The sequence below is a fragment of the Pterocles gutturalis genome, unplaced genomic scaffold, assembly GCF_000699245.1.
Source record: "Pterocles gutturalis isolate BGI_N339 unplaced genomic scaffold, ASM69924v1 scaffold49550, whole genome shotgun sequence".
NCBI classification, from domain to species: domain Eukaryota; kingdom Metazoa; phylum Chordata; class Aves; order Pterocliformes; family Pteroclidae; genus Pterocles; species Pterocles gutturalis.
The window spans coordinates 84,747-97,435 of NW_010147770.1; the positions used below are offsets into that span (position 1 = coordinate 84,747).

General features: G+C 34.8%; 1 protein-coding gene across 1 annotated transcript in view; it reads left to right on the top strand.

Annotated features, from left to right (window-relative positions):
* Positions 1-11,264, top strand: part of LOC104470993 (cadherin-8-like) — a gene marked incomplete at its 3' end in the record, with an annotated part of 95,888 nt that extends 84,624 nt beyond the window's left edge. The window contains exons 6-8 of the mRNA XM_010086146.1: positions 2,442-2,629; positions 5,379-5,632; positions 11,128-11,264. Coding sequence (XP_010084448.1) covers positions 2,442-2,629; positions 5,379-5,632; positions 11,128-11,264 — 579 coding nt within the window. The remainder of the gene's footprint in view (positions 1-2,441; positions 2,630-5,378; positions 5,633-11,127) is intronic.
* Positions 11,265-12,689: the final 1,425 nt, after the last annotated feature.

Consider the following 12,689-nt stretch of genomic DNA (forward strand, 5'->3'; position numbering starts at 1 on the left):
GATGAAGCTGTCCTTCCCCTCTGCAGCGTACTCCTATCTGCTCTCCTGTGGTTTGGATGCAGTGACACGCTGACTGGGTAGCATGAGGAAGACTGCATCGCAGATCTCTGAAATATATTTTCTGTGTGGAAAATGTAGATTAGCTTTCCCTCAGCAAAGAGTGAGCTGGTGTCCTTGAAGCTGTCATAGCTGGGGCATTCCGGCAGAACTCAAGCTACCGTCTAGGAGTAACCACCCTGCGCTAACACTGACCATTGTGCAATTTCGTTAGGAAAACTGCATGTGCTACCACTTTGTGTTATGTGTATATTGCATTTAATGAGGATGAGCCATAGTAAATATTGTAACTGGATGTCATTACAAAATCTGCCTTTGAAAACTAAGCATTCATAGCATGCTGCCTAGTGTTACAGATTAGTCGTGACTCTGGCCTCCTACAAGAGCTGATCAAGTCTTTAACATTTATTTTTACACCGTTGAAGCACAGTTTGCATTTGCCTGAAAATGAAAATAAGAAAGGATCAAACTGACAATAGAGCCTAACCAGAATGAAATAGAAATTTGTAAGATGTAGTACATGCTGCTTTCACAATAAATTGTAATGAACTCGGAAAGCAGTGTGCTTTATCGGCTTATTGTTTCCAGGCAGGGCAGAAATGTATATTTATTGTTTGATTTCAGAGAGTGTTAGCCTCCTGGGTTTTAGAAATGAAAAAGATGAACTTTTGCTACTTCTGTGATCTCTCTGAAATAATTTTAGAGGCATTTTATAAGTCACTGAAGTTTTTAACCTGTCGGTTTACCATAGGATTGTACTGAGAACTGTGCACCGCTGTGAAAACCAAGGGTTTGCAAATGCGTAATGCAGACTTTTGGTCAGCTGTGCCCTGTGATATCTTGACAGGACAATTCAAAAGTCTTGAGAGCAATTTGTGTAAAAGAGTCACCTACATCATATATTTTTTTATAATATTTTGTAAACTACTTTAACAAATCTGAGAGAAAAATACCAACTTAAAAATGCAGTCAACTGTGTCTGGAGAGTCAACACACAAAGTGTGGACAGCAGTAGAAATTATGAACACACAATTTAGCCTCCTTAGGCACTTGATTGCTTTGACTGCTTATGAGCCATTATGAATATTCTTGAGGAATCTTGATGATCTCCAGATTATCTGTAATAATTTAGCCTAGAGACATTAAATTAAAAAAAAAAAAAAAAAACCTCACTTTGGGACAGACTGTGTGTATAGCTAATATATTCCTCTGTTTCCTTCCTACTTACAACTGTTGCAGCTGAAGTCAGCCTACAAACGGTTAAAGCAACAACTCCAGAACACTTGGTTTTTAGAAGACTACTGGCTGCACATAACAGTAAAAATCACACCTTATCTTAGAACAATCGTTAGGACAGAAGAACAAGTCCAGAACCCTTTGTCAAAAACTCTTTCAATAGTCTCATCTGCTAATCTTGAATTCCTTTTGACTATTTTAGTTACTAAGTAGCACTGCAGTTGATTAGATCACATATTAACCATAGCTTCAATAAGTGTAAATTACCAAGAGGTAAAAAAAAGCGGCATCCCATAAAGAATTCCTGATGTAAAGCATGCATGTGTCTTCTGTTTTTCAGAATACTGTTAAGAATTGGGAGATATAATAGTAAAATGGGTATTTTAATTTTCCTCTTAATAAAGTTATCACCTAAAATCATATATTATGAATTCTAAATAGATTTTTGACAGTTCTTATGTCAGAAGGTTTGAAGCAAGTATTACAAAACCAAAAATGTTGACAACTTGAATAGCACTTTCTAGTGGATTTTAGTCTAACACTACAACCAAATAGTAAATACAGTAATGATCATTATGAAAAGTTATTGTTTCCTTTAAAACATAAACTTTGGGAGTTTCCTTGAGTGTTTCTTAATTAGTTTCTTACCACAAAAGGGATGTGTAAAGGGTTAAAAAACCAAAACCAAATAAAATTTAAAGGATCAAAAAAGTCTTAAAGGTCTGAAACTGTATAAGGCATCCTTAAAGTATTAGACCAGTTTTTTACACAGTAAAAGCCAAAGTTTTGTAGTTGAATTCTATGAAAACTATAACTACATGTCTGTAAAAAAAACGGTAAGTTCAATAGTGTCTGCAGTAGGGAATGATGCATACTTTAAATGTTGAAAGTAGCTTAATATCTATGTTTGCCAACAGTAGGCATCCCTGCAAGGAAGAAGCAGGATAGTACTGTCATGAAAAGAATATTCACATACAGTAAACTGAATATTCCTGTGTAAGAACACGTTTTAGTAAATAACTTCTGTAAATGTGGTTTGTATCAGTTACACATCTCAAGAGTTTGCATTGGGGAAGTAAAAACAAATGAAGAGTACTCGAGATACTGTAATCAGGTGTAATGTTTAGTCTTTTCCTCTTATTTGTAAGGTCTGTATCACTTCTCAGTAATGGAAGATGTTGCTCTTGGTGAACCAATAGGAAGGGTGAAAGCAAATGACCTGGATATTGGAGAAAATGCTAAATCATCCTATGAGATTATTGAAGGAGATGGAATGGATATATTTGAAATTACTACAGATGCCCAAACTCAGGACGGCATTATTAGAGTGAGAAAGGTAAATGATATCTGTTAAAAAAAAAATGTTTATTGTACATACAGATACCCAGCCAGCCAGTACTCTGTGAGAAGATGCTGGATTTCCAAGGATTCTGTATCTGTGGACGAGGTGTTAAGCCAGAGAAATGATAAAAAAGAGATGTATCAGCCATGTCCCTCAAAATTGCCATTTAGGTGACAAGTGAGGAGACTTCTATAGAAGTATTTTCGGTGCTGGGCATTTGTTAATTTGGGCTTCCACATGGTCAAATCACACCGATTTTGCTTTCTCAGTTGCAAAGGAGAAGAGTAGATTAGACTCTGCTTTGGTTGTCTTGTAAACTTCCATAAAATCTTGGCTGAGTATTCATCAAATAACTTTTCTCTAGGATTTGAGTTGCTGTATGGCTGGTCAAATACTGTTCACAGAAAAAAAAATTAGCATATTATTTAAATTTTTAAATTACCTGACGTGCAAGAGGCTTGCTCTTCCGTCTTTTCTCGTGTTGAACTCTCTTTGCTCAATGAGTAGTGACTTTGGTGAACTTTGTCAAGGACATCAGCACTGTTTCACACAAGAAGTGCCAAATTCAGGCCCCAAATAAGGCTACAAATCTGTCACATTTTCTATGCTTGTACAGTCTTGATGTTTGCAAGATGAGGAATTTGCATGTAAATGACAGAAGGACCGCCCAGTTAGATACAGGAATATGGGGAGAGACAGCATATCTATTTCAAAACTTGGGTAGTAAACTCAATGAAACATTAATTGCAGACTTAATTTTCATTATTTTCTGGGGAAGGAGAAGAGAGATGATTCTCACGGTGTATTCCAAAAAACTATATGAATATAATTTAGAACACTGGCATAGAGGGGTTTAAATAGGTAGCATAAAGTACTCTAAATGGATCTTTGGTTTTTTTTTTTTGTTAAAAAAACCCCTCAAAACACACAAAAAACCCCAAACCATGACATTCCAGTGGAAAAAGAAAAATCCAATGAGTACAGGTGATTAATATTCAACTTGTACCTCTAATTAAAGAGGTCAGGCAAGAGTACATGTCAAAAGTTTATGTTTTCAGTTTCTCAGTGGGTAGGTCAGCATTGTAGATGCATAATGAAATGATATATATTTATCTAAATTGAGATCTGTTTTCCTAAAGAGAAAATGATGATATATATCCCTGATCTTCCTTACCGTTATTTAATGTATGCTGTGGCCTTTTTTGTAAACTAAGGCAATTAGCCTTTTGCCCCAGTTCCCTTGGCTTTATTTCAAAACTGAGTCTCTAACATAATGTTGTTTCATATATTCATTTTGACAGCAATAATCATTCTGGTTCTACTACAGTAGATGATGTATGGAGGGTACTGTTCACCAACAGATTTCCTCCAGCATAAATTCATGGGCTTTAGACAATGCAGAGTAAATTTTCGATAATGATATTCTGATTAAGTGTGACTAAAGGTATTGGGGTGCCGTCATTTCTGTGAAGCATATGAAAATCATTTTAAAAAAATGATGTAGGAGCTATGATTGGCAAATTGTGAATATGCTGATTGATAAATCACCATTCATAATTATAAAAGCTTACTAATTAAAGAGCTGCTAAAGAAGCAAGGTTTCTCATGTTTACTAGAATTTGTAAGAAAGAGTAAATCCCATTAGAGTTTGACTCATACCTGAAAAAAATCAACAAAATCTGAAGGTATACATATCGAAGGTTTTGACAGACTTCTGAAGGTCCCTGTTTGTGCTCTTGTTGGTATTTGCATTGCAGATTCAGAGTATCTATGTCCTTTTCTTTTTTATCCCTGGGACATTGTAATGCAAATCTTAATATCTTTCCAACGCTTGGCAATTTGCATCTTTGAAATTTGAATCATTGTGAGACACAAGAGAATTATATAGTGAATATACTGATGTGCTTCGAGACACAAACTTGAATCTCCTGTAATGAAAAATTCTAATATTCGAAAGTGTCACAGATTTGGGTTTTATTTGGTGTTTCATTTCTCTAAATCCCCTGTGTTTTCTTCTTTTATGTTTTAATATGGAACCATAAAATAGTAAAAACAGTGGTGACATGGCAGGTATATTGATAGAATAAAATAATCGTTTTCATGTTTCCCTCTCTGAAAAAAAATAAGATACAGAAATAGGAATTGCTGCAATTTTAAGAAATTCCCAAGAGATGTTTGCCTCATTTACCCCCATAAACAAATGCAGAGTTACCTGAAGTGCAGTATTATTGAAGTACTTTCTTCTATGATTAGCTCTACGTTTTTCCACATAATACTTCTCATGTCCAACAAATAATAATTGCTGGTTTTTTGCATTTTTCACATTGTTCTAGAAGTAATAAAATATTTATTCTTTGTGGAGCTAGTGTAATTTTTTTCTTATCTCCAGCTAACAAAGCACTGATTAAATGTGTGATTAGTATGCAAGTCATGTCATCACCAACAAATTTGTAGTATTTATCTGATATGTAATTGTAATGGTGTAATTCATGAGAGTATTTTGATAAATTTCTTGTGAAAAGTAAGAAAACAGAGTCTTGTTTTCTCTCAGGCTGATTAATAAACAGATATCAATATATGCCTAGAAAATTTGCAGGTTGGATTTCTAGGAGTGGGCAGTGATTGCATTAAACCTCACTGAATGTGCATTAATGCACATAACTTTCATCCATCAGCATTATATTCATTTGTTCTTTCTCTGTGGCCATTAGTAAAATGCATTTGTCTTTGTCGTTCTTAACAGCCACTGGACTTTGAGACCAAAAAATCCTATACTCTGAAGGTAGAAGCAGCCAACGTTCATATTGATCCTCGCTTCATCAGTGGAGGACCATTCAAGGATACAGCAACCGTAAAAATTGTAGTAGAGGATGCTGATGAACCACCAGTCTTTTCACCACCTACTTACCTACTGGAGGTGCATGAAAACGCTGCTATTAACTCTGTGATCGGGCAGGTGACTGCCCATGACCCTGACGTGTCTTCCAGCCCTATAAGGTAGTGCTGCTTTAAAGTTCTCTTTGAAAAAAACTGCTGGCAGACTATTAAGTATATTTTCCCACACATTGTATGACACTGTTCTCATGTCTTTTGTATTTCTATGAAAATACTTGTATTGGAATTGGTTTATGATGCCAGATTTATCAGTTCAGATAATTTTCAAAATCACAAAAATACTTCTTGACAATTGAGCAGTGTTATAAGACAGTAAGAATGCAATGAAAATAAGAAATAAGGTGTATGAGGTCTGATCAGTGTGTGTCTCTGCAGTTATTTTAAATAATCCACTAGTTTCTGTACTAACAATACCAAGTTTTTTCCATGTAGTTGTAAGGCTGTCAAAACCAGGAATAGATTTAGCCAAAGGACTACTAGTCCAAATTCCTTTTTTTCATTCTTTGCATGAAAAGTATTTTAAGATTTCAAGATAGCAATTCTACTATTACAGGAGCAAAATTATTCGTCAGAGACAAGTAGGGATCAGAAATGCAGTTACTTTCTTTCCAATTTGGAACAAAATTGGAACATGTCAGGTTCTAACAAAAATACATCAAAACATTGTTTTGTTGGATTAGAATGTTTCTGTTTGTGCATTTCAAGTGTTTATTCTGTTGTTGTATAACACATGATGTAAATTTTATGTATATGTTCTATGATAAACTTTTGAAAATGTTAAAAGTAAGTTAAAAAAATTTAAAAACAAAATTAAAACATTCTGTTCTAAAAATAATGGGCTGTTTTAATACAGCCTGGCCATTTTTTAATTTTTTTTTCCTTTAAAACAGGATTTTTAGGAGACAACAACCAGTTGGATTTCAAGGAAATTATATTTTTCAATAGATATCTGCTCTGTCAATATTTTGTTTAGACAGAGATTTTGTGTGCATTTGTTATAAAAACCCTAGCAACACAAATGAAAATATGAATCACCTTATGTGCTACCAATGCCACATCTGCTGCACATTAGTCTTACAACAAAGACTGTGTAAATTCAGAGAATTGCAGTACCATAAATGAAATAAAACTTGGATATCTCTGAACATGGAAGTAGACTGATATTTGAATCATGAGACAAAACATTAAAGACTTTAGAAAAATTATTATAGAAAACAGTCTGGAAAGAAACTTCTCCTATGGTTTTTTTTTTTGGTTTTGTTTTGGTTTTGTTGGTTTGGGTTTTTTTTCAAGTTTAACCTAATTTCTGTCCAGTACAACAGTACTTAGTATTTTGTGTTTGCTTAGAAGAGATGAAACATATTCTCTGACCTTTCCATCACTTGACCTAAAAGATATGAAGCCTGTCATAGATTTACAAGCAGGTGTATAGATGGGTTACTGGTCTGGTTCCCAATGTGCCCACCTTCTGGAAATACCTGAAGAGGGTTATTTAACAATGTCTTGTGTCAAATGCAGAGTTTTGGCAGGGTTTATTAGTCTGAAATCTCTATATCAGACAAATAAATTTAGACACCTGTAGATGGATGGGACTAGAGGATGCATATGTTGTATGGGGCTTTTCTCAGTGTTGCTGTGAGCCCTAATTGTGGGTGAGCAAAGGCATCTTTGGCTGGCTGAGTGATGATGTGGTATTTGGCCAAATTATGCTCTCATTATCCATTTCTGCAGTGAATATGAGCTCTCTCTTCATATCAGTTGTTGGGTTAGTCTAACTATATCATATCTTTCATAACCTAGTATTTTTAAAATAAGCAGCAGAATTTCTTGTTCATCGTTATTTGCTGTTGTGCTGTGCATGCTGCTTGAGGGCCGGGCTCACTTTTAAGCCTGATGGTGAACAGAGTTTACAAATTTGACTAATAATTGTAAGCATGGTCAGTAGTTTGTCTTATTCTAGCCTAGGCATTTCAGCAGGTGCGTCACTGGCTCACATCCTACCACATGTAGACCACATGCATCCCTCTTGGGAAAGGGACCTGGTGGATTCAGCTGAGCTAGCTGTGAAGCTCTACCGTAGTTTATTTCATAAGGGTGGTACGTTCTGGCTTATAGGTCTGGGGCAATTAGCCTTGGAAGATCATTATCTATTAGCATACAAATCTATTGATAGCAGCAGCACTAATTTCATGTTTCTGTTGTTATTTTATAATCATGGTCTATTTATATGCAGTAAATTATCTTGGATAAAGCATGATCCAAGTGCATAGAAAAAAGCACGAGTAATAATCTTTCTTCCTATACTGCATCTGCCCTCCTATAAATCACTGCCCTTCAGTGTCTTTCTCTGTGGAGAGATAAGCTTCACTGTGGCGGGGTTTCTCCATTCATATCGACAGAGATTTCATCTTTGGCAGCAGTTGATCATTTTTTCAATTCACAGCAGGCCTTAAAAACCCAGATACGGTATTTTCTGCCTCCCTAATGGTACAGCTGTTTATCTGTCACTAAGTAGCACGTCCAATCTGCCGGGCATTAATAAACAGTGATGATTTACTGCTGATGAGGTATCAGTACCGTGATTTAAATCTCAGCAGGTGCAGCAAAAAGGATTTCTGCTCTTATTTGCATTGGTGCAAATAAAGAATAGATCAAATTAAGTCATAACAGCAATAGCAATGGTGCAGGAGAAGGACTGAGAATCATTTTAAGTCTTCTGTTAAACCACTGTGGGGTTATTCCTATAATTACCATAGCAGACCCATAAACTAACCAAAACTTCCCAATAACCTGTGCTGGGTTTATGGCACTTTCAAAAGATATTACTTCCCAAGATATCCTTTTCTCATTTTTAGAGAAATGTATGTTTTATGTATGGCTTATGGATCTGACAATGCATTCCCATTAAAAAGATCTACAATACCATTATCATGAGAAGGAAACTGCAAATGTACTGTTAGTTTTCCCAGGTTTATGACACTGCAGATGTTGGTTTTTATTTTTGTACCAAATATTTATCAAATTAGGATCAGGAGAGGGTTTTGCCTCTTTGTAGTCTTGTAAAGCCATCTAATGTATGTTAAAGATGTTTCATTTTGAATGCTGGTTTTGCATTGTGAATAAATACTGTTGGGATGAGATGAAATGCAATATAATAAACTCACAGATGTTATGCTCCCCGTTTTATAACTTAAAAAAATGTATTGCAGGAAAACTGTGAATTGAACTTTAAAAAAGGATTGATCCTTAGAGGAAAAACTGTTTCTTATCTCAGTGGAATGTGTGTCAAGCCCAGGTCAACTCAACGTTAAATAGCATATAAGCATTTCATATTTTATTTCATTTGTGGACTGTAAAAATGTCATAAATGCTTGATATCAGAAGAGTTCTTTCTGCATCATTACATAAACATCAAGAATTTAGATAGTTTTAAGTTATGACATCTTAAAAAAAAATTCTCTTGATTGCTGTCTTTCTCATATTTTCTTGAGTGAAATCTTGAGCCTGGGAAAGTCTGTAAGATATTTTTTACTAACTTCACTTGTACCAGAATATTACTTCTAATACTTTAATTGGAACTAGGGAGACATCAAAATAAGGTTAAGATACATTTTCAAAAACGATTGCCTGAAGTTAGGCACCCACAGCTTTATTCCTCCACACAAGTGACCTGATTTTCAGAAATGCTGATGACAGTACAATTCCTATTAAACCATTGAGAACCGAGTATGTGGAGCTCACTAGAAAATCAGTTTACTTAAGTGTCCAAATATAGATGCATGTGCCTAGCTTTAGGCACATACGTTTGGAATTTACTTCATATCTTTTCTGGTACTCTTAACCAAAATACTCATTATTAAGTGAGTAAAACTAGTTCTTCTCAGAGTTTAAAAACAGAAAACTTAAATATCTACCAAATCCACTTTCCTACAAACAGAGGGTTTCACTCTTAAGTCCATTAGTTGTTAAGTACCTTACCAGTGTGATCATACCAGCCTTGATCTTTAGTAATAGAGTCTTTAAATATTTAAACCTCAAGATTTTGATAAATTTTCATAATTTAGAACTAATTTTTTTGAAAGTGAATTTTATCTTACTAGATGCACTGCACAAGCAATCTAATTGCAATGTATCTTTCATTCTAAATATGAAAATATCTGACACTGAAATTAAAAAAAATTAACACCATAATCCTAAGATTTGAAATCAGATCCTAATACTATGTCTGTCAAAAGCAATAGTGTTATGCTGGAATGTGTTTGAGTTCATCAGAATATGTTTATTGTAGCATTTAAAGAAACTTCAGAATCAGAACTCACTTTTTTTATTACTTATGATAAAGTATTAAAAAGAATGAAATAACTGATTTTCAGATAACTCTGCTATTGTCACTGTGGCAAAATATGCTCTTGTTTCTTTTTTACTAGTGAATTTAGCAGAGTATTTGCCAAAAGTAGAAATATAATGAGAAACTGACAGTCTGAGTCACTTTTCTGACCACTACACAGTGTAATCCAGTCTGATACTGTGTCCTAACTTATCTATTATGCCCAGATATAATGCAGAACAGATGTGAAAATTGGCAGTGCGTGCTGTTAGGTTCTGCAATACATACATAGACACGAAGGCTTAAAAAGCTTTTATATGAATCCACAATTAGGATTCAGTAAAACCCCTTGAAGTCGATTTTTTGTTGAACCATATTAATAGTTTATCAATAAACTCTCTCATTTCGTACCTTTCCTGTCAAAAAATTGGAAAGCTTAATTTTGTGATTTAGTTTCTTTTTGCAAATAACATATTAATAAAATCACTGTGAAAATGGACAAACATAAAAGCTTTCCTGGAGATCCTGTTCAGAGCTTTAAATCATCATCCTGCTTAATGCACCATTGGAGCAATCTACTGCAGCTCTTTCTTCTCGGGCTGGCTCTGTTCAGGCTGCATAATTTACCTGGACATCCACATTTGCAAACTCTGACTACTTGTCAGATGAAACTTGTTTTGTTAAAAATCAGTGATGTCCATCCACAAAACAGTCAGACCTTCAGCGTTCAACGTGTTTTATAGGCAAGTGGTGATTCACTGACTCTGTTCTGCCATGGAGCTGCTTGAACCATAAACATATAATATGTTTCGTGAATTGTTCATGCTTCATTAATCAGAAATTTTTGGTAAAATAATATTATTCAGCCCTTTTTAAAATAACAATGAAGCCTACCATTTTTGTGTGCCTAATACATTACTGTTGAAATTATCATCAGTTACTGTGAAATACCATAGAAACTGTCTAATAAATGTGATGGATTGTGTAATTAACTCTTGATCAGCACCGTTTTTCAAAGATGTTACCCAGTGAACCTGAGGGCATTTTATGACCTTCACACTGGGTATACACCTAATTACTCCTTGGGCAATAATTATTAAGTTTTTTTAGTCTCAGTTTGTCATTTTGTCTTATAAATTATTATGCTATTGAGCTGCTCAATCCATTTGGATATAAAACTGCAGCTCTCAGAGGGCTCCCTAAATTGTCTTGTGATTGCATGGATTACACCAACTTCATTAAGTAGATTACAGGGATATCTATTTTGTAGGTTTTCCATTGATCGGCACACTGACCTTGAGAGACAGTTCAACATTAACGCAGAAGATGGGAAAATAACTTTGGCAACACCACTGGACAGAGAAACAAATATGTGGCACAACATAACTATTGTAGCTACTGAAACTAGTAAGTATTTGTGTATACTGACTTTCAATTCTGTTGGTTTTACAATTAATTTTAACAGCGTGCGCAGTGGAAACTGTATATAACCCAGTAAAAAGTAAAACACATTGGATTTTTAAATTACAGAATTTTTGAAAGAAAACAATTTCTGCTGAAGTTCCATTTCTTTTAGTTTTGAAAACTGCATTTTTTTTCAGTGAATACAGTAGTATAGGATATGAAGAGATCTGTGAGTATATTTGTACAGGATATATAGGGTAAATGCTAAAAAATTTTTAAAAAACCCCAAGCCTAAATCTTTTTATTTATTTGGGTATATTAAGACAGAAAAACTAAAGCTTTTCTATTGTAGAAGTAAATTGTAGACTCAACCCAGGAGCTCTTAATGCTGAGTGATATTATATTTCAGTACCATAAATGATTAAGCAGATGGGTAATGTTGCATGAAAGTAGTCCTTTTTGATACACATGAATAAATTTACTCTTACACTGCTATAGATGAGAACATGGATTGTTTAGAAGCGCAAAAGAATAGTGACTGGTCTGTACACCTGAGTCACTGGGAGCCAGGAGTGTCACCCTCTCTGCAAATACGGGTCCTAGATTTTATCAAGGAGAACTCTTTATTAATTTGGAATTTTAAGTGCTGCTGACAGGATGACTTATGACAATATAATACATTATTAATATTAGCACTGTATTTTAGACTATACATTTGACATAAACATATTGCAGCAAAAGAACAGATTCAGAACATAAGTCTGCCCTTCCGTGTTGTCATCTTAACTGAAACACAAACTATGGAAATGTTCCTGCTGAGCAATCAGTGCGTACGCATAATTCCCATACGTGTATACACACTTGACACATTGTTGTAAGAATATTTTTTTTCAGAGCCTGACAATCAGTGCTGCTGTTCTTGCATGTAGAAAATAGAGCGATGTTAATGCTCGCTTTTCCCCAGTGTCTTTTTTAGAGCTTATAATACTATGATACAAAATTCTTAATGCTCAGTTTCTTAATGCTGTAGCTATGAACATAATGAATGTGAGGATAAAATACACTTATTTGGTCCATTTTTATTGTCCAGTATTTTTCTGTGGCCCTGTTTTTAAAAACAATCGTGTTTGGAATCTCTGACAGGTAACTGAAATGGCACAGGTAAATGAGAGACAGGTCTGAGTATAAACTAAGCTCTCAACTTACGACCCCTGTAAGCATGCCTATGACCTACCTTAATAATTTGTGTATTTCATTGCCAGGAGTGCAGTAGTGCCAAGTGCCCTGTTAAATCTTGCAGGCAAAGACTACTTCGATAAATTAGCGAGAATACTTTCTGCTTGCAGGAAAGCCAAGCTGACACAGGGAATCAAACTAAAAAGGAAAGAAAGCAAGCTGTGGTTTCATAGGGCATATTTTGACCAGGTT